We start from the raw sequence: 27,578 nt of genomic DNA, 5'->3' as shown, positions 1-27,578 counted from the left end.
CCCGTCTATGGCACCACCCTTCTAACCATTTATTAACCTGGCCAATCCTCCTAGCTTTTTTAAGGTACTCCCCCGTATCCTGCAGAATTGACGAAAAGACAATCTGAGCTCCAGAGCCCCTAACCGTCTCTCCCAGGGCTCTGCAGTCCTTCTGCCTGTTCTCCAGGCTACAGCTGTCTATCTCACTAGCACCCACGTGGATCACTAGAAGTGGGTAACAGTCAGTGGGACTTACTAGAGTAGACAGCCTCTCCGCAACATCCCTGAACCGTGCCCCTAGTAGGCAACACACCCCCCTTGAGACTGGGTCAGGCCGACAGATGGGTGCCTCTGTGCCTTTCAGAGTCACCTCTACTATGACCCCCTGCTTTTTCCTGGCAGCACCAGTAGAGATCTTCTTTACCAGTGCATCAGCTGGTTGCTCTTGGTGTGAGGGTGTTTCCTCGTTAGCCCCCTGCAGGACAGCAAGGCGGTTCTGGGTGGGGACAACAGATTTAGGAGGAAGCCCCTTGCTTTTAACTGTCCTCTTCCTCCTTTTTTTGTTGCTGTTTCCCAGCTTCCTGGGTTAACGGCCTCCTTCTTTCCTCCATGAGCTAGAGGGGAAGCTTGAGGCCCCTGCACAGTTTGGGCCTGGAGCAAGCAGTCCTGCTTCCTCTCAGCTTTCCTGACATCTTGCAGCCTACTGACAGCGTCCCCCAGCTCAGCCCCTGCTGCAGGAGGACCTCCACCAGGGTGCAACCCTGCCCACTGTGCACCCTCCCCTCACCAGACCAGTGCAGGCACTCTCTACACCCCGAGCTCTGCACTGCAACCTCCCCTCTCATCGGCTCTGTCTGGGTACCTACACTGGACACCGCCGGGGCAGCCAGAGCAGAGCTCCCAGACCGGGCCCTGGTCATACGGCGAAAACTCCCCTACCCACACAAACTGCCACGCCGCGCTCCCTGGAGAAGGTTTTTACCCACTCAGTGCTGGTGCCGCCCCTCCTGGCCCCGCCCCCTGTGAGTCCCTGCCCGCGTCAGCTGAGCTGCCGGCTCCTGGGCAGGTCCTGTCGAGCACTTGAGGCTCCCTCGGTGGCTCTCGCCGCTCTGAATTGAGGCTCGTGGGCGCTGAGCTTCGCCCCGCTCCGGTGTTGAAGGCGTCCTCTCTCGAGCTACTCACCTCAGCAAATGGGGGAGACAATACAGGGAAAGCTATAAAACAGTGGTAAGGGCAAAGGAACAAAAGGAAGTATTACCAGAAATATTTCCTCATAATAAGGGTGCTTCAAATAAGCAGTGGACCTAAACTTACTTCTGACTTACTGCCGGTTGCTAAAGTATGGCATTAGGTATAAACTAGCGTATTGTCAAGCCTGAGAAGTTGGATAGGGATTGCTTAAGTTAGTTACTATGAAGTTAAAAAAAAAAAAAAAAAAGGCTTTTGTGATGAGACCAGATTCAGGGAAGAAAGAGAGGATAAAGGAAAAGAGCTGGTTTTAGGCATGTATTTAAAGATTTGCCATCTGAATGCTCTGTATTAATTTCCTTCAAAGCTGATCAATTAAAACACTGTTTTCTGTGTGATCATTTAATTTAAAGCTGATCAGTTCTAACATTATTTTCCTTGCATAATTGCTTATTTTTCAAGTGTTTTGTGGAGTTTTCTTACTTCTACTCTTAATTGCCTTTTGTGTGACAGTGTATCAGTATTTGATGGTGCTATCCGTAACTACAGTATCTGATCCTTTCCCATGTAGAATATACTGACAATTTAAAAAAAAGCTCTCTAGATAGAAAATCTCATTCTTCTGTGTTGAAGGTGTGAGATTTGTGCTTCAAGTGCATGTTGTTTTTTGTTCAACACTGCTCTTGGTTTTAAGTTCTTGAGTTTTTAAATGATAGAGAAGCACACGATTATCACTTAGCAACCAGCTTTTATTTCAGAAACACTGTCCTATGGATGATAACAGGATTGTTAAAACAGTTCCTTGTTACGACTGGCGTGCTGTGCTCACCTGGCTTCTTACTTGTTTTAATTTTTGCTGTTGGGGATCTCTTACTTTCCTGGTAAGTGGAGAGGGACGGAGCAGGAGAAACGTGTGCTCATCTCATAGAGAAACTGCCAGGCAGTTGTTTTCTTCTGTATGAAAAAGAACTCATAAAATCCAGAATCTCACTGAGGCCCTGACCCTGTAATGAACTTAGCAGAGTCACAGGGGTTCTGGCACACAGGAAACTTGGATTGCAAGTACTGATAACTTGGGGTGCTGCACAAAACATGTTGGCCTGATGTTATTTAAAAGGATGGTTTGCTTTGTATTCAGTATCAGAGATTTTTTGGCTGGATAGTTTAGGAGCTTGTTAACTCTTGGATTAGCTACCTTATAGCAGAAAGGCCCTAAAAAACTTTTGACCCTGCTCCAACCCTGGGTTTGCTGCACTGTTCTTTAAAGCAGCATGACTTGATGGGATACCTGGTTGTGGTTTATAGTACCTGCTGGAAGGGGTACCTGCTGGAACAGCTGCCTGCCTTCTGGCAAGAGTGCACTCCTGGGAGCACAGATGTGGCACAGCAAGGTTAAGTTGCAGTGCTTTTCTTCTGATGCTTATTGCCAAATAGTTGTTTTCAGAGAGTTATAGGGGGGTTTATTGAGTTTTTGGATGCTTTTCTAAGAAATTACCTGTAGCCATTTACTAGCAGTTACCTTATTGTGTTGCCAGAAGTTTCTGTTCCTGCTGTATCTGTCACGTGAAATTATGCAGGTTTTCTTCATCCTGAAAATAAGGAAAAGCTGAGCAGATTTGCTCCAGCACAGTGGATTAAAGACCAATGTATGACAAAATGGCTTTCTTTCCAGGACGCATTCTCCACAGTGAGGTAAACTTTATTGGATAAAATGCAGTTTCCTGAAAAATACCCCAACTAACTAAACTTCTGACCTCATTTATTTATCCTGATTTTCTGTATTTCTTGATTTAAAGATGGCATAGTGTACAGTCTTACAGTTTAGTGCTGCTAACGTTTGTGCTTTGGTTTGCTAGGGTATAGTTAAGTTTTGTGTAGTTTTCTGACCACATGCATTTGTGATGGGAGGCAGAAAGGAAAAGGCTCTGTTTCCTTCTCTCATTGACTGTGTGGAGAGGTTTTCCTTTTCTGTGCTGACTTATTCAGGGGCCTAGCAGAAAAGTAGCTACACTTAGGGATGCTGCTTCCAAAGGTAAGAGTGAAGAGATCTGAGACAAAGACTGTGGAGAAAAGCAGTTTTGCACTTTCCAAGTTGGTTTCTGATGTTGTCATGTCTCCTGAACCTACCTCAGGACTTTGTGACAGCAGCCCTGTAGGATTGCCAGAGGCTTGCCCGCGCAGAGGACACTACCTGGAATCTAGTTATTTTGGGGTTGGGGATTTTTTCCCCTTTTTTAATTTTCTGGACATGTTTCCTATGTAAAAAGTAGTGCTGGGGAGAAGTGTGAGGTACTGCCCCTGTCTGCACGTAGTTCTGAGGCTGTAGAACTTAAAAACAAATAAGCCAACAGCTTTAGAAAGTTAAAAATAAACATGCTATTGCTGGGATATGTAAGTTTGTGAATGCTCTGGGCTTCAGCTTTGTGGCATGTTCCCATTACAAAAATGGCCATCCTGAAAGCATGCTAAAATGGATTACTGAATATTCAAAAGAAGTTTCCGAGGTTCAGTTTTGCCCATGACAGATTTAAGATATGCAGTTGGACCATGGTAGTACTCTTTGCTAGCATATTGTTCTAAATTCTAGGGGGTTTATGTGTTATTGTTTGGCCTTCCCAAGGTGTAGAAGCCATTCTTTGTGAACTGAGGAGAGGGGACAGAGGAGAGCTGGCAGCACTTTAGAGCCATAAAAGGTGCATGGCAGCTTCCCTTTCTTGACCAAAGCATCTCAAGGGGAAGGAGAAAGATGTATTGAAAAGAAAGAGTAAAATGGTGACAGGAGTAAACTGTGTGTACAATAGGGAGTGCAGACAATCAGAATAGGATGGAAAGCCAACACAAGATGGTGGTCATCTGGACAGTGAGAGTGTGCGTGGTGGTGGTGTTTGGGTTTTGGTGTGTTGTTGGGGCTTTTTAAGGCTCTTGCATAGTGCAATTTTTTTTAAGTTAAACAAGAAAGCTTCACTAGGGCAATAAGTGATGTGTTGGCAGCCAGCTGTGAACTGTCCTGCTATCCATACCTCTGTCTTCTGAGATCAGTTGGGTTTAGTTACATGTATTGACTGCATGTTTTCTTACGTGTGAGCAGGAAGGCATAGTTGACTGACCCTCAACTTTAAAATCTACTTATAATAATGTTCTTGTAATAGTTCCTTAGATTAATTGAAATGGTTGTTTCACACGGTCTTCTTGCAGGAAGACAGTATTTTTTTGAAGGTGATTTACAATGCTACCTCCTCTGTCACAGACTTGAGTGCTATTCAGAGGAGTTTAGTCTGTTGCATTTTCCTGTGTTCACAGCACCACCCTAGTAAGTGTGTCAACGTGGCAAGTTACAAGAAAAAAAAGAAATTAGTTCATATGTAACACTTGAAGTGTGTGGTCAGTGAGCTTCTGAATGACCAAATAAAGCCAAAATGACTCCTTGTTTTATTTTAGAGAATGCAGTCTTTTTTCCAAGGCCAGACTTGGAAGTTGTATGAGTCCTTGGATGCTCTGAGTTGAGAAACTGTTTATCAGAAACTTACACTTTTGTTTTTCTGGCTTTTCTTCTAAGCAAGAAAAGCTACTTCTTGAAAATGGGGAAAAGGGGTTCTTGTAGCTGTGGGGTGAGTTGGTGCTTGCCCATTAAAGGGTGACAGATACAGGTTGTGGGCAAGCTGTGATGACCCAGCATAGCTTTGCAGCCCCTCCTTCTGCTTGGTGGGATTCCTGAAGTACTTTGTCTTCAACCAGAACAGGAAAAGCAAAATGGCATTAGGATCTTTAAAGGACTTGTGTACTGACTTTTGACTGACAACCCACCTGGAGGCACAGAGGGTACTATGGCAGAAAGGGGAACGCAACGCAGAAGTGTACCAAGAGAAAGATGCTACTGAGGAGGAACTGGCTAACCCAACCAGTGTCAGAAACCTGAATTTCAGTCCCTAGAATGCTGTTAGTTGTAATCAGACATTAACTATCCTTAGGTCTGAAACATCCTCAGGACATAACTGATCTAGTTCCTGTGCAAATAATAGACCTTAATATGGCAAATGACCACCTTGTTTCTGAGATTAATTGGACCTCATTTGATATTAAAATATCATGGAGAGATTATAGATAGTACAAGGCAAGGTCAATCTAGTTCAGCATTCTGACTCTGACAGTAAGTAGTAGTGCATAGTAGGGAAAGAAAGAAAGGCACATAGGGCAAGAGCACTGGTATTTCTCTAAAACTCCCAGCCTCTGGCAGAGTCTCTACTGATAGCGCCTACCTATAGAAATGTATAGATAGGGGCTCCTTGGGGTAAGAATTCATCAGAACTGATCCTCTATCATGAAACCTCACTTGTGACAAATTAGCACTTTAAAAATGTCTGCAAATTTCTGACTGATTCTAGTAATGATTAATGAGGATTTCATGAGGTGAGATTAAAAGGGAGAAAGAAAAGGCTTGCTCCACATGCTGCCTGCTATTATAAAAGGCAGCGGAGTATTTAAAGAATGATATTCTCTTTCAAAGTAATGGTGTGTTGAATGTGGAACTCTGAAGGCAATATTAATTGAGGGTAGACGGGTTAAGGACATACAGAAGAAACCAGAAGATGCTGTGATGGTTAGATGTAGGGTAAAGCATGAGAACAGCAGTCAGGACAGGACAGACAAGGCTGTAAGAGAGCAGAACTAGGAAAATGCCTGGGTCCTCTTGCAGCATAGGTGTATGGAAAAGTTGAAAGCCCAGGTGGGGTGGGATCCCCAAGACGCTATGTCCAGCCCCCCCTGAAAGCCTGCTCTTGTTTTTTGCCACCCCTTTGTCACTGCTCTTGACAAACAGGAGGAGGAGAGGGATTTGGACAGATGAGGAAAGCACATTAGGGATGAGGAGAGTAACTAAATTCTAAAGGAGCACAAATGAAAGTGGAGGAAAAGATGGTAACTGATCTGTTCAAGGGCCAAGTCCCAGAGGGAGGATCCCAAATTGCTTTTAAGAGAGGAGACTGGTTTGAAGAGAAAAGATTTCTTGTAAGTTAGAAAACAACACAGGAGGAAAATGTTATATGATGGATAAATAAAGTGCATAGAATTATATCTGTTATGTATGGGTAGATGGTAGATGTCACTTTCCATTTAAATGGAAATGTTTTTTGTTGGGTTTTTTTGTTTTGTTTTGGGTTTTTTTTTTAACCAAAGAAAAGCCAGGTTTAATGCAGGAGTCCTTTCCTTGTGATTATCAGAAATTATGTTTTTCCTATGTCCATCATTATCATACAAGTGGCGGTTTTGCAAACAGAAGTGGCTTCCTCTAGCACTTTCTTATTTCAGAAGATTGCGTTACCAAGCACTCATTTTTATGATATGGCTGGTATCTATCTGCATAATCTAGGAAAAGCTGAGTTAAAGGGTCTACTATCTGAATTGAGAGTACAGTAAATCATCTCAACTTACTTTTCCCCTTCAAAGTATGAATAGGTTAGAAGCAAACTTTTGAAACATAGGACTCAAAAAGGACAGGGGAGCTATATTAGTTTTTCCCAGAAGCAAATGTGGAAGAAATATGTACTTAGACATTTTTTTACACTCAAAAGCAGTCATTAAGGTTATACATCTGTTTCATTTACGTGTGTTTTTTATGTACTCATACACAGCTGAATTGCCTGACACCTGAAAAGCAACTGGGGTTTCTCACTTCTATAACAATAGGTAACATAACTGTAGTTTGAAAACACAGTCCTACTATGCTTGCTTGGCAGTGCAATTAAAGTGTGTGGTTAGATAGTAAGTACTCTTACTACTACGGCATGAATTAATCTCCTTTAAAAAAATATGTTCAGCTTTCTAAGTGGCTTAATAAAGAGAGAGCCTTAGTAACTGAAGAAGAAAAACAAAACAAAATCTCAGGTTGGTGGTATTAAAGTTGAGAAAAAAGTATGATTCTTAGTTTATGTACTTGTGTCTTTATATACAGGCTGGAATGCTTTAGAGTAAGTAAGCAATCCCTTGATGTGCCTCAAAGCAGTTAGCTGTTTTGTTTCTCCATGGTAACAGGAGTATAAAGCAGTACGAGTGTGTTACTGAAGTAGGCAGACATGACATTGTTTAGGGATGGGATTACATGTGATGACTGCAGTTCTAGGGTGAGTCTGAACAAGGGCATTTTCTAACACAGAGGCAGTGTGAATGTGTGCAGATGTGCCACTCTAAGGCAAGGCTTGGGGATTCAAAACTGGCTTAAAAGGATCTATCAATCTATAAAGTTTGCAGTGGTGGGAGGGATTATCATACATAGGTCAATGAAGCTGTTCCAGAAACATGGCTCAACATGTAAAGAGGCCTGTGACAGATCAAGACCTAAACGCAGGACTCTGTCTGAGGTTCAGATATAATGGCAGCCATGAAGACTTAATGATGTATTTTTTGTTTAGTATTTTTTGACACTGAAAAAAAGCACATGAAGATTGGACAGGGAGATGACATCTGAATTAACACAGAGTTATCTGTAAACTTCAGTCGGTAATCCTGCAATATTAACTAGGTGAACCCTGTTTACTTTTGTTCCCACCTTGGCAGAACAGTATGTCTTGAGAGTATTTCAGCAGACCAGCTAAGATGGCTCTTTTGTGAAGAAACCGGCAAAAGTAATCACAGAATGGTTTGGATTAGAAGGGACCTTAAAGATCATTCAGTTCCAACCCTCCTGCCATGTGCAGAGACACCTTCCACTAGACCAGGTTCACCCATACCCCCATCCAACCTGGCCTTGAACACTGCCAGGGATGGGGCAGCCACAGTTTCTCTGGGCAACCTGTGCAGGTGTCTCACCACCCTTGTCGTAAAGAATTTCTTCCTAATGTCTAATCTAAATGCCCCTCTTTCAGTTTTAAACCATTCTCCCTTGTCCTATCACTATCTGCCCTTGTAAAAAGTCCCTGTTGCAGCCCCCTTTAGGTATTGGAAGACTGTAATGAGGTCTCCCCTGAGTCTTCCCTTCTCCAGCCAATGATTTATATTGGTGCAGCTTGATCATGCACTGACCTCTCCCTAGCACTGATGCACTCTTATCCTTTCTTTTCCCTATTGAGATGACTCTGACCTACTAGACTGAGATAAAATCTACTAGCTTGCATTTATAGTAAGGGAAAGGTTCTGGCAACCTTTTTCTCATCTGTACATATTACACGAGGGATTGCTCCCTGTCTCTGTTCCAACAAGCTGTTGTGTATCCATGGGTTGAGCTAACCTTGCTGACTGAGTCACGCTTCCTTCAAATGCATCCAGCCTGACTGGGGACAGAGCAGTGTCTGTGTGTGTGCTTGGAAGAGCCTTTTCCTTGTGCAGGTAATACAGGATGACTTCTTTGTCTTTCCTCCTTTCCTCTCAGTGCAGGTAAACATCATTTGTTCTGGTTCAAAAGGCCACGCATCCTGTACCAACACAATGAAACTGTATGCCAACCACACCTTCCCTTCTGTGGCACTCTGTACTGAGCATCTAGTTATTTAGCTTGCTTTTCCTTTTCTGCAAGTGAAAATTCTGCAAGTGAAGCCTCTCAGGCTTCCTAAGGAAGCAGACCTGTAGATTAGTTTTGCTTTTCTGTTCAAGTAAAACTCCATCTGCTATTTGTTCTCAAATAACTTTTGACCAAAATGGAAAAAAATAAAATCAACCACTGTATGACTTAGTGGCTGACGAGAGCCCTGAGCTGATGCTGTGCAGAGGCAAAACGCGCAGCTTTGGTTAGCTCACTCTGCTGAGCTCCAGACTAGTGTTTCATGCCTGGTGGGGAGTTAAATGCACTTGAAAAGCCTTTGTTAGCCCTGTGGCTTTGTCAGCCTTGCCCTGGTCTAGCTAAAGATCAGGTCTATGCGTGCCTCCTAGCACTGCAGCCGTCAAGGAATGGGTATATAGCTCTACTTTTGTTCTTACATAACTGCGTTAACAAGGTTGTACCGGGGCAACTATTTTAAGTAGCAATGTTCGTTTTTGAAGCCTTTATGGAGTGAATTGTGCGGACTATGCCCGCTTCCGGCGCCCGGGAGCGAGGGGACAGGAGGGAAAGGAAGGTGTGGCCCTGCCCGCAAGGCTGCGGCCTGCCAACAGGCCGCGAAGGCTGTTCGGTGGGGCTAGGCCCTTGTTCCGAGTTTAATCCACGCCAGAAGGGCAGCCGGAGGCCTGCCGGGGCGGCACGGTGACTGATTTCCAGTCCCGAGGCGACCGCTTTGCCGAAGCGCTGTGTCGGAGAAGGGGGCAAACCGCGGTGCGTGCCTCGGCGCTTCCCGCTGCCGTCCGCCCGCCCAACATGGCGCAGGTACAGCCGCCGGTAAGGGGCGCCGCGTTCCGACGGAGAGAAAGGCTCTGCGCCCTCGGCCTGGGCCCGGCGGAGCTGCCGTTGCGGGTACCCCGCGCGCGAGAGCTGCAGGCCCAGCACGCGGAGCCACTGCGCCCCGACGGGTATTTACGGTACGGGGCGCGCGCGGGCGGCCGTTACGGTAGTTGGGGGGGGGTAGGGGGAGAAAGGAGGGACTACGTGCGCGGGGGCGGGGCGGGCAGTGCTGCGTGCTCGGCCCCGCGAGGCGCGTCTCCCTCGCGAGCTCGGTGAAAGGATTTGGCGCCAGGCGGGTCCGCTCTGCAGCTGCCGCAGCCGCACGAACCAGCCGCGCCACACACCCACCGCCTCCCGCCGGGGCCGCGACCGCGACCCACAGCCGCCGCCGTCCGACCCACCCCGCCGCCAGCCCTCCCGCCCGCGCGCCGCCCGCCCGGGGATCGAGCCGCCGCCGCCGCCATGAGCTGCTCGCCCGTGAACGTGAAGAAGCTGAAGGTGTCGGAGCTGAAGGAGGAGCTGAAAAAGCGGCGCCTCTCCGACAAGGGCCTCAAGGCCGAGCTCATGGAGCGGCTCCAGGCCGCGCTAGACCAGGAGGAGGCCGGCGGGGGAGGCCCCGCCAGCGGCGCAGTTGAGCCTGGCAACGGCAGCATGGAGGAGGAGGCGGCCGAGAGCGGAGGGGGCGCCTCACAGCTCCACCAAGGGGGAGGCCCCGACCAGGCCGCGGCCTCCATCGCGGAGGACGACGACGAGGAAGGGCTGGAGGCCGCTGATGGCGACGCCATGGAGCTGGGCGAGGAGAACGGCGAGCGGGCGGGGGCCGGGGGCGGCCCCATGGAAGAGGAGGCGGGCGGCGAGGAGGAGGAAGAGGAGGAGGATGAGGATGAGAACGGAGACGACCAGGGTTTCCAAGAGGGGGAGGACGAGCTCGCAGACGAGGAGGACGCGGCCGGGGACGCCAACGGGCACGGGGAGCAGCAGCCGGCGCAGTCTCAGCCCCAGCAGCAGCCCCCGCCGCTCCTGCAGCCGCGCGGCGCCGCCAAGGAAGCCCCCAGCAAGAGCGCTGGCGGCGCCTCGGGGCCCCCGTCGGCGGCGGCCTCCGGTCCGGCGGGCCCCGCCAAGCAGCAGCAGCAGAAGAAAGCGGAAGGCGGCGGTGGCCGCCCCGGGGCTCAGGCCGCCGGGGGTGAGTGTGAGCAGCGAAGCGGTGTGGGGGGGTTTAAGGAGGCCGTTAATCCCCCTCCCCCTCGGGAAACCCCGTCGCGGGAGCGGTGGGGGGGGGGGGCAGGCAACGGGCTGGCGGTTTCCGGGGCACGCGCGGGAGGGCGTTCGTGGCCGGCGCATCCACCGCCTCCCCCCCCCTCCCCTTAGCACCGCGTGGTTCACTGCGGGGGGAGCGGGGGTCCCGTGAGGGGCCGTTGCGCGGGGCTGGCGGGGGAGGGGCTGAGGGCAGGGGGGGAGGGGGGAAGGGGCCGCTGCGCCGGCCCGCGGAGCGGGTGGTGTGGGGGGCGGAGGGGCCGCTGGGGCGCGCTGTGTTGTGCTGAGGAGCGCTCGGTGGCGTTACGTCATTTCCGGGCTGGGCGCTGCTCGGGATGGCGCTGGGAAGGCCTGGTACAATGGAGGCGGGAGGAGGAGGAATCCCTTCCCCGCGGGCAGCCGAGCGGCCCCGCGCCGGGCCTGCCGAGAGGAGGCGCAGTCGTGCGGGCCGATCCGTGTCCTTGCGGGCGGCTCGGAACGTCCTGCTCCCGGGGAAGGGGGGGAGCTGGGAGGTGCCGGCCTGGCGTCGCTGGAGGGATTTTTTTTGTCTGATTTTTGGTTTATTTTTTGAACTTCGCCGCTTGGGAGCGGTGTGTTTGGATCTTAACATCGAGCACTGCACCGGGGGTGCATGGTGTGCTGGCCGCTTGAGATGATTTAGCAGACAAGGTTTTTGGGTCCTCTGAGAAAATTCGAGATGCAGGTTTTTATCTTGGTACAAAGCAGAATCCTCTGTAGGGTAGCATTGTTTTTTTTTGTGCTGTAGATTCTTCAGCTTCCAAAGTTGGAACTGTCATGTAGCATTTTACTCCAGATTATGAAGAATGACTCTGTGTAATTAAGTCGTTGATTTTGTCGTAGGTGATGCTAAAGCAGAACAAAAACCTGGTGAGAAAAAGAGAGGAGTGAAGAGACCACGTGAAGACCATGGCCGTGGATATTTTGAGTACATTGAGGAAAATAAGTACAGCAGGTAAATAAACGTGATGCTGGGCAGCATTTTGTGAATGAGAAGAACAGAAATGCTTGTTTTAATAGTGTGAAAATGGGTGTAGCTTAATTATATTTTTTTTTCTTTTTGCTCAGGGCTAAGTCACCTCAACCACCTGTTGAAGAAGAAGATGAACATTTTGATGACACAGTGGTTTGTCTTGATACTTGTGAGTAAACACAGTTCTGCTTATGCTGTAAAGATGCAATGTTATGCTTTTAGTTTGAAAACAACACTTTCTGAAATGTGGGGTGAATACATGTTAATTTCCATGACCAAATAACTAAAAAAAAAAAAAAAGGTGTTTCCACCCATTTTCAATATAGAGGGATATAGGGGTCTTTAGCAGGAATAAGATTTGTGTTCCTGTTAAGTCTGTGATACCGTGTGGTTCTTTTAAAGAACTGTTAACCAAAACACCAACATGGCCAAATGCAGAGTGAGCCTAGAACACCCTAAAAACAGCTTGGGAAACTAATAACTTTTAACTTCAAAAAGTTTTGAGAGTTGGTGGTGTAGGTGACTACAACAGTACAGTTTGTGAAGTGAGCTTCCTGCATAACTTGCTGAGGCTCTGTTCATGTCTCCTGATAAATTTTAACAAAATCAGGTAAGGCCTCCTGAAAAATGACCATTTGTGCAACCTGGTAATTTGGGGCTGGGAGAGGGTGTGATCTGTGCAAATTGAGTGGCAGAGAATTGGTCAGGAGGGCATCAAAGTGGACAAGCACTTGCAAGCTCAGGTTTTTGAGGCAGATTATAAATGTTACTATTGTTGTGATACACCGTGACTGGGGCAAAGTTGACATATTCTCGGGTAAGTATAAGGACTTGGTGCAGTATTAAAAAACTTAAGTGATGCTTGAACTTGTTCAGTTCTTCAAACACTGTGGAAGGAGATCTTAAATTTTGGCATTTACTGACGTTATTCATTTCAGCCACATGAATTGCTGGATGTACCATCCTTGTCATTTTGGTAACTAAATCTCAATTTTCTAGCTGCTAACCTGACTGGTAGTCACCTTTGTGGAAGGTTCTGATTTTCCCAGTAACTGAGTAGTTCCTACTTTTTGTTATTTTTAGTTTCAAGTGTCAACAGGCTACTCGGGTATCAGAATCAAACAGCTTTAAGACTCAATTATGTAACAATTTGGTGCTCTCTATTATGGACCATAGGAATCCAGACATAAAAGAGGTTTAGTGCTCTTAAGGGCTGTGTCTTACAAGGAAGCTAAACTTCAAGTTCTGTTCTCACTTATCCTAAAAGCAACCTACATAGGTGGGTTTATTCTGCATGATTTTATCCGAATTTCCTGCAGTAAATGAAGTCAGAAGTACTAATGAAAGAACACTGGAGTCACTATTATTGTAGTTGCGACTGGGGATAGCTGTGTGCAAACACAAGATTCTCATGCGTGAGTTACCAGTAATACAAGGAAGGCTGTATTTCAGGGTGCTAGGGTGCCGTTGCACGTTTTATACTGGCAGAACAACTTGCTGCTCATTTTTGCTTTCGTGTAACAGTCAGATGGGCTTGAAGGTTCTTCTATGGATTCATTACTCTGGGATGTTCAAATGCTATCTCCTTCACCTTGTTACCATTTCGCATTGTCTTTTTGAAGATAACTAGAAGATAAATTTCAAAATTCAGTGTGCAGCCTGTAAAAGTTTCCACTTAAGTCCTTAGGGCAATAGGTGAATTTGTAGTGCAAATAGTGTTTCGTAGGTGAAGTAGGTTTTCTTGCCACATTCTGCACGCTTACCTTACCTGCACTTGGCTTAACTGACTTTAATTGGCTTAATCTAATTGGACTTGCTAATTGTCTATGTAAACCAAAACAGTTGTATTCCTATTTACCTCTCAGCCACTCTTAGGTTTGGGCATGAGGGGTAAGCAGGTTTTAAAGAAAAGGTGTCTAGCAAATGCAGAGCATGATGCAGGTCCATTTGCTGTGTATTGATGGAAATAGGTAACAGACAAAAAAGGTTCAAGTAGGTGAGGTGAAAGCCAGGTTTTCAAACAGATGATAAAAATAGATGAAATTTGGTGACAGAAGTGAAGATGGCAGCTTGAAAATTATTCTTGTTGGCTAGCTTTTCATAAGATTTTGGCTGACCTTCAGCCTGCAGCTCAGACTAGGCATGTGTTCAGTTGGTTTCCTGAAAGATGCTGAGCAGTTACTGGCAGTTTGTCTTGAAAATCACCTTTAATGCATAAAGTTGGACAACTGTACTTAATTTTGTAACGAGAGTAAACAATGATTTTTATTTTAACAGATAACTGTGACCTGCATTTTAAAATCTCAAGAGACCGCTTTAGTGCTTCCTCTCTGACCATGGAAAGCTTCGCTTTCCTTTGGGCTGGAGGGAGAGCCTCGTATGGAGTTTCTAAAGGCAAAGTGTGCTTTGAGATGAAGGTGAGTTAAACTGGTGTTTTATGGGAGATTGCTTCTTGCATGCTTAGATATGATTTTGTTTATTCTTTCAAGCTGAAACTAATCCAGGTGAACAGGATTTTCAGAAGGCTTTCTCTTAAGAGCCTGTAAAATGGTTCCTGATAAAAGATGGCTCAGTTTGGAAAACCTCTACTTTTAAGAACTTCCATTAAAAAAAAAAAAAGGCGCCTCGCAAGAATGTGTAACTCATTTTTGAAGCAAGAATTTCCTGCACCAACGCTTGCAGAGTTTTGGTACCCACTAGTCAGAAGTTAGCTTCTGCTTTCTGAAGATTACAGAACACTTGGCTTGGCTCTTTGTTTTTTCTTCAGGGATATAAATTATCCCAGCAGTCCTTTTATTCTGTTCTACCTAGCCTCTGAGTTTGACCTGCTCTAAGCAGATACGTGGGGCTAGGTGACCTCCTGGGGTCTGTTTCAACCTGAATGATTCTGACTTGTGTACACAATGAGTGTGAGTATTTGGCAGGTCCTTGTGTTTTGAGAGCAGGAGTTCACCTCAAGGGTAGGAATGGAAAAGAGCAGTCAGCCTCGTGAAAAAAGATTTCTCCCAAGTTGTTGACAAAAGAGTAACAGGAGGCACAAAGCTTGTTAAGTAAAAAAAAAAAAAAAAAAACAAACAAACAACCAAAAACACTGTTAAAGGCTTCTTTGCATTTGATTTGCCTGCTCTGTTCTCTTCAGTACTTTCAAATTTAACTGCTACCAGGAGGAGTGGGTAGTGATCCCATTCTCCATGTTCTTGCATCAAGTGATTCCTGTGTCTCTTGGTACCTCTAACTCAGGACAATAAAATTAAATTGATGCTGGTATTTACTGCCCTGTTCACTTTCAAATCAGTTTCACTTTGGCCTCCCCTGGCTCACACAGTTCTGGAAACTGGTAGGATGCCTATTAGTTACTTTAGTTTGGTGAAGTTTGTAAAAGCAGTTGGAAAACAGCTGGTTGCCTACAGATTCCAGTGCTTTTAGACAGGTTTATTTTGAATCTGGTTATGTTGTTTGGAAGCTGGCAAATCGCCCAGGAAGTTGTCTTACTGTGGCAGGGGACACAAGAGTGTAAGTTTCCCCAGTCTATATGCAGCAATATTTTTAATCCATTACCACATTTTATTGGCAAAGTAATTTATTGTTAATCCCAACTTCATGGTGATTAGTTAAAACAAAAACCAAGCCACTATCTTGTTTGTGACTTTAATACCATATCAAAAGGATCAAGGCTTTTTGGCCAGTGAAATGGACTGCTATCACTAAATGCTTGGAAGGTATATGGTGTCTTGCATCTTCATTGATCAGTCAGGAGATGTAACTATTTAGTCACTGGCTTGTGGTTTCACATACTTCACTGAAGCATGTTTTGTTTTTGCAGAAGGTGATTACTCGGACTTAGCAACGATTTAACCAAAGTGTAAAGGTTACAGATGTTACCTTTGTGTTTCCATCTCAGTTGTGTCTAATAAATATTGCATACCTTTTAATGAATAATTTAAAAATAGGTTACAGAAAAGATTCCTGTTAAACACCTGTATACAAAAGACATTGACATACACGAAGTGAGAGTTGGCTGGTCACTGAATGCAAGTGGAATGTTGCTTGGTAAGGCTTAAACATTTGACTCTTTCTATTGTTTGTTCTGTATGTGGTTGAAGTTTTAAGTCATTTTTTCTTCAACAGATGGGGAAAGCTTAGTAATTATAGCCCATGTGTTCTGAGAAATGGTCTTAACTTGGATCATTCACTGGACATGGTGTGGGAAAGCTTATTACTGGGACCAGATAAAGTCGTTAAGTATTCAGGTCTGAAAAGGCATTGAAGATCTGAGAGTTAATTCTTTCAGTGGTCAAGTACGAGCTGCTCAAAATGTTTCCTAAAGACCTGACAATATTAAGGATTTGTCTTTTCCATGTAGTGCCATAAATAGGAAGAGGGGGTCTTTCCCCCTTAATTTATTTTTCTTTTAAGGGTGGGACGTAGTATAAGATTGAACCAGTGAATTAAAATTTCTGGATAACCACAGTATCATTCTTTTTACCTGGATGGGAGAATCCTTATTTCGGAAAGTAGCTAGGAAGAAAGATTTAGATCTGTGGGAACAAATCATAAGTTATATTTATAGATAATATCTGCTGCTGAGAGATGTCTTTTTAGGAAATGTATGTTAATGGGTATGTTCTGACAGCAGCAGCAGCTTTCTTGTTAAGTTCCATCTGAGTCCTTGTGTTTGACACTTCTGTTAGCTTGTTCCTTGCAGCTTCATCCTCAGCTGTCGCATAGGCTGAAGGTCTGCTAAACTCCCTTTAAAATGGGAGGGGTAAGTGCTGCTGGAGACTAAAGTCAGAAAGCCTTTCTGACTAACTACGGTACAGGTATACTGCTGCATAATCAGGTCTTCAGTTTAAAAATACTTGCTCATGAATTTATCTGGCAGTTCAGCTTTGTGTCAACATGAATCTGGAGCTAGCAGCATTAAGGCTCTTAAAACTGGCATGGGGAAACACTGCTGTTCTATCTCAAGTGAGAGTATTCTTGAATATAAGAACCAGCTGTAGCTGGTTTGGGGGTCATAGCTTCTTGTAGCATTAATCAAAACATTATAAACAGTAGCTTACTTTGAAGTAGCTGTAAAATGATTTATTTCTAAATGGTTAGGTGAAAGTGCCTTTTTAAAATAAGTTTAAATTATATTTCTTCAGGTGAAGAAGAATTTTCTTATGGGTATTCTCTAAAAGGAATAAAGACATGCAACTGTGAGACTGAAGACTTTGGTGAGAAGTTTGATGAAAATGATGTGATTGGGTGTTTTGCTGTAAGTTTTCCCTTACATTTTCTTTTAATGAAAAACATCCTTGTGAGAGGCAGTAAACCAAATACAGAAAAACTTTGAGCAAGACAAGTTTTAACATAGGGAGGAGGTAGAAATAGCAGGTATTGCCAACAGTGACTGCTGTCAGTGTTTGATAATTGTGTATTCACAGACAGGTGTGAATGTGGGGTGGTGGTGGTGAACACAACACAGCAGATTTTAAATGAGAATATTGTTGATAGCAATTCATCCCAACAGAAAAAAATGTAGTTCCTTTATGATGTATTAGTGTTACAGAGGTTGAGTTAGAATTGCCAACATAGTGAAATGACAAATATGACTTTATAGAGCAAGGTGAGTAATTTTACCCAAACTAATGCTTTGTCTGAAAACCAGAATTTTGACGGTGATGAAGTGGAACTCTCGTATTCCAAGAATGGACAAGATCTTGGTGTTGCATTCAAAATAAGCAAGGAAGTTCTTGATGGGCGGCCACTCTTCCCACATGTTCTCTGCCATAACTGTGCAGTTGAGTTCAACTTTGGCCAGAAGGAGGAGCCTTACTTTCCTGTACCAGAAGAGTACACCTTCATCCAGAAGGTCCCCTTGGAGGATAGGGTCCGAGGACCAAAGGGACCTGAGCAAAAGAAAGACTGTGAGGTAGGTTTCTTGTTGATAGTATCAGGGCTGTGGAGATAGTACAACACTGACCTTTTTGTCTGGGAGCTTTAGTGCTTGGTATCCCCTGACTCCACCCCTCCAGTATCCCTGTTCCACCACCCCCAAGTTTCCATTAGGCTTGTTAGTCTAAGTTGCGTATTAAAGGAAACCTTTGAATCAGTATCTCAAGTATAGAATTTGTCATCATAGGTGGTGATGATGATTGGCTTGCCTGGAGCTGGCAAGACTACATGGGTTACCAAACATGCAGCAGCAAATCCTGGGAAATACAACATTCTTGGGACAAACACTATTATGGACAAAATGATGGTAAGTGATGACATTTTAGTTGTTGTATGTTAAAAGCTTGCTGTAAATCCAGGGTCTTTGGGGTTCTTCGTATCAAAAAAAAAAATAGGAACTAGCTACTGGTTAGCTAGTGACTGTTAAAGATGTTCTTTTATCTCACCGAGCTGTGAGCTCATACGTGGCACAGCAGGATTCTGAAGCATTCCTGGTGCTATGCAGGTCGATTTTTTATGACTGTTCAAGTGTTTCTTTTTAAAGCTAAATGTTCCGAGGACAGCGATACGATTGGGTAATGTTATGAGCATACCCTGGATTTAGGTGTATTGATTGACCTAGAGTCATTTATAAAGCTCTGTGTCTCACAGAGACTTAGGGAATTGCGGCTGAAAGTTTGTAGCTGTGGCTTAGAATTGAACAGTCATTGATTCTGTGGAGAAAGCATTTAGCAAAGAAAAATGTCATCCACGTGTCTCAGGGCTACATTAGTTAACTCTGGGAAATCTCTCTGCAGGTGGCAGGTTTTAAGCGGCAGATGGCAGACACTGGAAAACTTAACACACTGCTGCAGAGAGCTCCACAGTGTCTTGGAAAGTTCATTGAGATTGCAGCTCGTAAGAAGCGGAATTTCATTTTGGATCAGGTAGAAGCTTCAGTGAAAAATGGTTAAGGAAATCTTGTTATAGGCTGTAGTGCAGTAATTAAATGGGATTAAAGCTACATTGTTAATAGCTGTTGTTTCACTTACTGACTTACTACTCATTCAGGAGACACAAAGTTGAGACGCTATTTACAAATGCTTGTCTGAACTTCTGTGGATTTATGGGATGTGGGAGGAATAGTGTTTTAACACGTGGATATGAGCTCGTAACTTTGCATTATGCAGCATCTTTATGTCCAGTTATTTGTAAACTTCATTGCAAGCTCTTGTAGAGGTGAAGTCTATACACCATAAGTTGACTTCCTTAACTCTTACAATGACAGCTACGTGTAGTAAGTTACTGCATTTTTTTCAGACAAATGTGTCTGCAGCTGCGCAGAGGAGAAAAATGTGCCTGTTTGCAGGCTTCCAGCGCAAAGCAGTTGTTGTTTGCCCAAAAGATGAAGACTACAAGCAAAGAACACAAAAGAAGGCAGAGGTGGAGGGAAAAGATCTTCCAGAGCATGCAGTTCTCAAAATGAAAGGCATGGAACATAATCCTATACTGTGTTTTAGGATGCTGAGTATCTGTTTAAAGGATTAAGTAAACGTGAAGTCTAAAAAAAATCACTTTATCTTAAACACTTGTACTTAATCAAAACTGGAAGACTATTGTAACTTGTAGGACAACACTATATTGTGTTCCCTCTGCTGCAGTCCTTAACACTACTCAGTTATGCTGATATGCTTCATGCAGATGCACAAAGCTGTCTTGGCATAAAGTGCCCTATATAAGTGACATATTTGGCAGAAACTGGTACTCTGAGTGGAGGCTTATAAAAGAAAAAAAGATATAGGCAGAATGTTCTCAAGGTTTGGCACAGTACTGGCAACTCCATGAAGACCTGTTTATTTCTTTTGTCACTGTTACCTTTCTTAAATGCTCAAATTCTGTAATGTCCCTATGCTGAAGGAATGTGGGGGGAGGGAGGAAGAATGGGGGAAAGGTGATTACAGCTTTGACTGTACCTGAATGTAGATGCTGAATACTCAGTGTTTTTGCAATTATAGGGAACTTCACACTGCCAGAGGTAGCAGAATGTTTTGATGAAATAATCTATGTAGAGTTACAAAAAGAAGAAGCTCAGAAGCTTTTGGAACAGTACAAAGAAGAGAGTAAGAAGTCTCTTCCACCAGAAAAGAAACAGAACACTGGCTCAAAGAAGAACAAGAAAAGCAATAAAAATCAGTTTAATAGGGGTCAGAGAGGACGTGGAGGATTCAACATGCGGGGCAACTTCAGAGGAGGAGGTGAGCTTAGAAACAAGCCTGTAAAGTTTGGAGGCTGCTCCTGGGGGATGGTGGAGTATCTCCATTACAGTTGTTACGTGGTGGGAACCTTGGTTTTGACTTCAGCAAGTTCAGTCTATTAGCGCAAAGTTAATTGTCCAGCTTCAGAAGTGAAGGTTGGCAGGATCATGGATTATGCTGTTCGTGTAGCTTGAAGCCCAGCTTTGAGTTTTTATGTTAGGTTTGGCGTTTGTTTGTATCCCAGGCTATATGGGGAGTTATAGTACATGGTTAAATTGCTATTTGTGACTTAAATCTTTGCACTGAAATGTTTGCACTGCGTTTGGATGTCTTATTTCTATACCATTGTTATTTTGAACAGTAAATTTAATGTTAGAAATATTTCAGACCTAACAGTCACTTGATTGAAGCAACTTTCTCCCTGCAGTCCCTGGCAATCGTGGTGGATACAATAGGAGGGGAGGCAACATGCCTCAGCGAGGCGGTGGAGGTGGTGGTGGTGGCGGTGGCAGCAGTGGTGCGATTGGCTACCCGTATCCTCGTGGCCCTGTCTTTCCAAGCAGAGGTGGCTACTCAAACAGAGGAAACTATAACAGAGGTGGAATGCCCAACAGGGGAAACTACAACCAGGTGATGCTTTTGGGGGATTTCTGTGTGCCCAGAGCTCTCAGTGTTGTGTAAGGAGCTCTGATGCTGAAATGGGGGGTTCTATGTTGAAACTGTACCTCTCTCCTGTTAAAAGATAAAGGCTTTTAGGGCATGTGTGAAGGCTTGTGTTTGATTCTGCCCCCCACACTCTGATAGTAGTAATTGTTCTATGGCCTTCGGGTCAAGGTGTATCTTTACCAAGCACCTAGGGAAGTTCCTGGAAATAGCTCTGGAGAGTGTTAGGTTTTCGTGTCTGTTATCGACCACAGCTAGTAAAGACATGCTAACTGAGGTCTTAACTGATGTGGTATCAGTGGAATTATTTGAAAACATAATTTGGGTTGCTGCAGAGCCAGCAGATGGAGCCCAAGGTAGTAAAGAGGGCTCAGGTTTGTGTAATTGTGACAAACGGGGGAAATGCAGTATTTTATCTAGTAGTATCAATGTCCCCTTCTTGTTCCATGACTTGCATTTGAAGTTCTGTGGGCTGACTTTTCTGTTTTCAGTTGTGTGAACCGTATCCTTTTGTCTGCTCAGATAACACATCCCTGTAGCAACTACAGCATTTCCTAACTAAAAATAGGCAAGCTGTTGTATTTTTAGTTGTCCTGGTGCAGTTTAGCAACTGGAAATAGGGTGAGTCAGAACTGGATTAGCTATAGCTTTCCAGACCACTGGCAGTGAGTTTGAGCTGGCTTATTAATTCTGAGGTTCTTGCCCCACGTTTAAGGAGCAGCTGCTTGGTGGGTGAGGTAGTGTTTTTCAGGGGCTTTTTACTTTGCCTTATTTAAACCTAGGCCTGAGACTTCATACTTGAAAGGTTGATTCTGTATGGTACGTGATGTTCGGGTGGTAATAGAAAGACTGGTATTTGTACCCGTACAAAATAACCAGTTGTAGATGAAGTACTTAAAAACTCTTGTCCTCTTACAGAACTTCAGAGGAAGGGGAAATAATCGTGGCTACAAAAACCAATCTCAGGGCTACAACCAGTGGCAGCAGGGTGTAAGTAGTTTTAACTTTATCTTTCCACTGATTGTTAACTTGAATGTTCCAAAGTGATGTCTGAAATACTCAGATGCATAGTCAAAACTGGATAGCAAAATCTTCTAAGGCTAGGTAATACTGCTATAAATAGGTTTCTGTGCAAAACTTGGTCTGGTTTGATGGTCTTGATATATCAAATATCAGCTGTGGCTTATCGGTCTTAATGGCATGTAGTATTTGGCTTCACATTACTACAGTGAAGTGAGCTCTTAACTGCCTTCAGTTGTTCATGAACTTGCTGCTATTTGAGAGCACTTTAATCTGCTTGAGTTCCAGAAGAACTAGATGCTAAACACCTTTTGTTTTTCTGTAAGAAATGTAGTGTTTATGTGATTCCAGGTTAAAAGTAACTGTTTATCCCTTTATTGCAGCAATTCTGGGGTCAGAAGCCATGGAGTCAGCATTATCACCAAGGATATTATTGAATACCCAAATAAATGAACTGATACATATTTCTCCAAAACCTTCACAAGAAGTCGACTGTTTTCTTTAGTAGGCTAACTTTTTAAACATTCCACAAGAGGAAGTGCCTGCGGGTTCCTTTTTTAGAAGCTTTGTGGGTTGATTTTTTTTCTTTTCTTTTTTTTGTACATTTTTAATTGCAGTTTTAAAGTGATTCGTAAGAGAACCTCAGCATTGTGCACGATAAGAGAATGTGTCAGTATTTCAGGGTTCTACATTTTATCTGTAAAATGTGACTTTTTTTTTACCACAACAAAAGTAAAACGTTGCTTTGTACCTGGTGTCTTTTTATTAAAGAATTTTCTCCTTTTTCCCCATCCCCCAATTTCTAAGAAACAGTCGTGAGTCATGTCACAATACAATAGAAATGTTAGCAACCAGATTGGCACGGAGGCTCCTTGCTAGCCCTCCGCAACACCGTGAGATTATGTAAAGCTCTGAATTACACTCCACCATCCCTACAAAGCTGCTGGGTGGGGAGGGGTTGGAGCGGGAGGTCAAAGTTTCCGGCAATAACTAGGACTTTTTTGTAACACATAGAACTCTGTGAGATGCTGGGGGCAAAGAGGAAACCCGGGGCAAAGTAGTGAAGGTGGAGTGTATGTAGAAGCTCTTAAAGTTGTAAAACTTGGTTGCATTATTTGTGGAGGCTCAAACTTGTGAAGGTACAACACCATAATTTCTTTTCCATTTGTTCTGCATTTTGATTCTGAAAAGAAGCTGGCTTTGCCCATTTCTTATTAAACAAAACTTGTTGTAAATCCAGTTGTCTAATGGGATCTATATGAAGTTAGCTGTGTGTCTGTATAACTCTTTCCCCACAAAATACTGTATACCTAGTGTGCTTGTAGTAGTTACTCCACCATTTTGTAAGCTAATGAAACTGTGAGTCACCCATTTTCTATCTAATTTTTAATCATGTCAATTCTCAAATGGGTGTATCTCCTTAGCCTGCTGATTCCTTTTCTCTTTGAAGAAAGTGGGTGGAGAAAATTAACTCTAGACGTTTGTTTGCAATAAAATAAATTCATTTTACTCTTGTTTTGGGATTGTCGCCATCAAGGTCTAAAATCCCTTTAAGGCTATAAAGAGGAAGAGAATGTACAAAAGCAATTATGTTGGACAGTTTTGAACTCATTACTGTGTACATGCTGAAATACTTGTGTTTCTTTAAAAGTCTAAATGGTGGTTGCTCTGTTAGAGATCTATCACATGTATAATCTCACAGTTTAACATGGTTATATGTATAGGGCAAAAGTCTTTGAGTTGCACTTGCATCATGTAAATCCATTTAACCTATTTATTGTAAAATAGACTGTAGGGAAGGAGCAGGGGGAGAAATGGGACAGGGGGGCAGGACAGGAGGAGTGTCCTGGGGAAGGAATCCTGGAATTGAACAGAGAGCTTCCGTTTGGTTTAAACGCTATTTTGTTGAGATTTCTGCTTTTGTAAACTTGCAGTGGTAGTGCTGGCTGCAGCTTTCTTGCATTCTAATGCTGTGAGGTGGGGAGAGGCATGTCCGTCCCGAGTCGGATTCTGGGTATGTGTGTGAACACGTGTCGCTGCCAGCACCTGGGGTTTGCCTTGCAGAGGCTGACCCAGCAGCAGCCTGGGCCCAGAGCCAGTGTAGCCTGCTTGAAACCTCTCTCAAATGTTAGTCCGTTCCTAGTAGTCTTCAGAAGTAAAGGTGCACTTGTGTTGCTCTTCTAGCTTTTATAGCAGATGGCATTTGCATATTGACATTAAACAGTAACAGCACCACCTCCTTGTTAATACTGCTTTAAATCATCCCTTTACTTTGAGTGAGAACAATGTAAAGTGTCTTTAAAGAAACGCTATTTCATGACTTAGAAATGTTGGGAATTGAAACCCAAACCTGTTTTGCTGAAATGGAATTTTATTTAGACTTGCAAAAGAAGTTTAGTGTAATTAAAAGTCCATTTCCCTTCTACCCTCACAAGAACTAACACTTTGTATGGAGTGCTGATCCTTTGCTTATTTTGGTACTCTATAAAATTATATAGTCTTAAACTGAAATATAAGAGCATACACTTGCTATGTGGTCGTAAAGCCTGTATTTTAATTCAAAAGTCTGGGATGTTTTGTTTTCAGCTCTTTATGGTGTGTAAAAGAAAAAAGCCACACATGAGAGGAAGCACGCTTGGGAGAGGAGGATCTGTTTATACTAAGATACTCCTGAGTGAAAGAGTTGGGTTTGATAAGCTCAGCACTATGTGCTAACTGCACGAGTCTAAAAGCTCCCCCATCCCTTGTGGTGGAGCAGAAGCCAGCCCTTGCATGAGGCTGGATCTTTGCCTGGGAGGGAGCCCCCCATCAGTGTGTCTTCCGATCATTCCTAGGGAAGGGATTTATCGGTATGTGTGTGGAGGACTTAGACAGAAAAGCCATTACCTAGAAAAAACACTTTATGTGTTTGCAGTTTGTGACTAAAGAGGTGATAGCAAGCCTAGTTGATGGCTACAACAAGGTGAGGAGTGCGCAGCTGTACATTACCAACAGGAGAGGGCTGAGCTGTGTGTTGGGTCACTTCCCGCAGTGTATGAGGACTTGCTGACATGAGGAAAAGTGCCTGTATTGCCGGCAGGGGTGGGTGGGCACTCGTGATGTACAATATGGGGTTTGGGTTTGTGTTCAGTGGGGCTTACTCCTCTTTTTGTGCAGTACAATCTGGGTTTTCTTTCTTTTACTGAAGGTTTAGAGTGGGTCTGCATTATTTGTAGAGATCCTGCCCAATTTCTCTGATGGTAGAATGGATAAAACCCCAGCCCCTGCTCTAGCCATGCCATGTGCCGTCAGTGCCAATTGCACAGAAAAAGCTGCTCTGTGGTGCAAGCCACTAGTTTTTAAACCTTTACAATGCTCTTGAGCAATGTTTTTAATAGAAATAGGTGATGAAATCATCTCAGGATTTGGAGGTTTCCTTGTTCATGGTCTTTTGGAAAACTAGGTCAGTGCTTTCTAAAAGTCCCAACCACAAGCTAAGCCACAAGCAATCCAGCTGCGTTACAGAGAGATGGGAGGTTCTTCAGTGCTGCTGCAGATGTTCAGCTGCCGGGGGTTGGACTCTCCAAAGCAAAGCAGTGTGCATGTACTGTAGTTACGAGCTAGTAAGGTGGGAGTAAGTACAGCTGGAGCCATCCAGTCAGAAGCGCTGCAGAGGATGGGGAGAGCACTGGGATGTCAGGAAAGGCTGCTGAGAGGAAATTGAGAGCAGCAGCTTTGTGACTGATGTTAACAAATGGACCGTGATGCAGATAGAGCAGTGCCTCAGCCCCGCATAGGTTGAGGGGAGCAGAAGGCCTCACCTTGGTGTTACAGCAGGTTTGCCATCAGCGTGTGCAGCCTTTCCCCTTGCTTGGAGGCACGAGCTGCCTCCAGTGCAGCCAGCCTTTCCTAGGCTCGCTGTTGCAGGGAAGGGGCTGAAATCAGGACTTGGCCAGTAACTAACCTGGATGTGGCTCTTGCTTCGGTTCATCTCTGCCAGAGCACTGGGAGCAGCAGGAGGATTCAGCAATGAGTCAGTTGCTGTGTAAACTTGGCTGTAACTTCAAATGACGCTAAATGCTTAACACATTGTCAACATCAGAAGAGAAAAACAACAGGAAAATGTAAAAAACCTAGTAATTACTCACACAGGTGACTTTATAGACAACGGTTACTTCAGAGCAAGGTTTTCACTTTTCTGGTTACTGCAGAGAAATATGGTCCTAGAGGTTACTGAAATCAAAACGGGGGGTAAGACAGCTCAAATAGGTTTTCCCTCTAACCTTTTCATGCTCAAACACTGTTTATGACAGTGGTTGGGAGCAGATGCAGTTCACACTGATGATTCTGGGATCTGCTGCCTGGTTAGCATGCAAGCACTGTAAAGGGTACTCGTTCCTGTGAGCATTAATTCTCCCTTCGCCAGGATCAGGCGGCTGCTAGGACACCGCTGACAACTGATGTGGCATAAAAATGCAAGTGCGTGGTTCGTGGTCTGCGTGCGGCCTCTGTTCATCTTCCATTCACCTTTGTTAACACCGCTGCCTCTCTGTGCTCTGGAGGAGTCTGGTTCTATGAGAAACTTGTTTGCTGTGGAGGAGAGATGCGTGCTGGGGAGGAGCACTGGTGGAGCACGAGCTCTGGCACTGTGCTGGTGCCTCCAACAGTTGCAAAATACAAAGGCCCAGAATAGCACTGAAGATCTCTCTGGACGTAAATGCATGCTTAAAATACCAGGGGTTGTTTACACAGCGAGAGACACACACACAGAAGGCTGGATTCTCCTCTTGAGTCTCCATGTAACAGACTCAGATGCAGGCTACAGCTGTGCTCAGGCCCTTGCTGGACTTTCAGCTTTGTGGAGCTGTTGAGCAAGTAGGTAAGACAAACCCCTGTATTATGAAAGGGCCTTTGTTTTTGTGGTAAGCAGGTAGCAAGAGACGGGGGAGAGGAAATGAGCAAGCCCCAGTCGAGGGATTTACTGCAATATTGCTTTTTTCTCAAAGAAACACCCCTCGGGATTGCTCCCATGGTGCTGAGAAACAGGATTTGGAAACAGGTGAGCTAGCAGAGGCGAGCCCCCATGCAGCACGGTGTGCAGAGAGCAGAGGCACGTACCCAGAGCCTGGCACCTCCGCACTGTGCACGCTGGGTCTCCTCTTCTTCATGCTCCCCGCTGCTGTCAGAGCGCCTGGGGTGCTGTGGGGGCTCAGCCCTGCATGGGAGCGCAGCAGCGGGGGTGTGAATTACTGACAGCAGGACGGGGTGTTCTGTGTGGGTGATCCCCGCAGCACACTGCGCTGCCTCTGCCTGCGGCTTTACAGATGCTCTGTCTCTCAGCAGAATCACAGCAATGGTGTTTGGGAGGCCCGCTGGAGATGCAGCCCCTCCTGTTCACAGCAGGACTGGTGCTAACACTCAGCGCATGCAGCTAGCTGAAGCCTAAAACCCTCAGGGGTGGAAACTACATGACCCCTCTGGGCACCTGTTCCAGCGCTGTCCTGCCCTCGCTGTAACACAGTGTGTCCTGCTCGCTGGCCCCAAGCTCCCGAGAGCGTTTGTGGCCGTTGCCCCTGCTGCATCAGCTGGAGCTATCAAGATGTGTTTGCTCCATCTTCGTAACTGTCCTGAGGTAACATTAGGCCATTATTAGGTGACCCCGCAGCCTGCTCTCCTCAGATCCAGTCCAGTCCTTCCAGCTGTTTTCCAGTGGGTCATATGCTGGAGCTCCCTGAACACCTCAGGAGCCCTCCACTGGAGCCTCTATGGTTTTTCAACATCCCTGTTGACCAAGAGGCCCAAATCAGGACCGCAACATTGGACACGCTCCCTCAGCCGTGTCACATACCGGGGGATAAGTGCATCCCTTGATCTGTTGGACCGGTACTTCCTGATGGAACCCAGGCTGCGGTTTGCCTTGTTTGCAGCAAGAATGCTCCCCTGGCTCATGTTCAACTTGGCGTCCACTGTACATCCCCTCCTTCAGAGCAGGGCGGCTGTTCAGCTAGCTGCTTCCCAGCCTCTAGTG

The 27,578-nt window shown here is 45.0% G+C and overlaps 1 protein-coding gene across 1 annotated transcript; it reads left to right on the top strand.

The window, feature by feature from the left end:
- The first annotated feature begins 9,900 nt into the window (after positions 1-9,900).
- Positions 9,901-23,080, top strand: HNRNPU (heterogeneous nuclear ribonucleoprotein U). Its single transcript, XM_061365794.1, has 14 exons — positions 9,901-10,652; positions 11,585-11,696; positions 11,810-11,883; positions 13,992-14,131; positions 15,665-15,764; positions 16,862-16,974; positions 17,368-17,631; positions 17,842-17,961; positions 18,452-18,580; positions 18,954-19,122; positions 19,649-19,888; positions 20,316-20,518; positions 21,470-21,541; positions 21,955-23,080. Exons 1-14 carry the CDS (start codon positions 9,932-9,934, stop codon positions 22,006-22,008), a joined length of 2,511 nt encoding a protein of 836 aa, XP_061221778.1. The 5' UTR covers positions 9,901-9,931; the 3' UTR covers positions 22,009-23,080.
- The last annotated feature ends 4,498 nt before the right edge of the window (positions 23,081-27,578 follow it).

Source organism: Neopsephotus bourkii, unplaced genomic scaffold, assembly GCF_033783945.1.
Source record: "Neopsephotus bourkii isolate Nb327-2 ecotype Australia unplaced genomic scaffold, CSIRO-AGI_Nbou_v1 NB_1292, whole genome shotgun sequence".
Classification (NCBI taxonomy): Eukaryota; Metazoa; Chordata; class Aves; order Psittaciformes; family Psittacidae; genus Neopsephotus; species Neopsephotus bourkii.
This window is presented reverse-complemented; position numbering and strand designations above follow the sequence as displayed.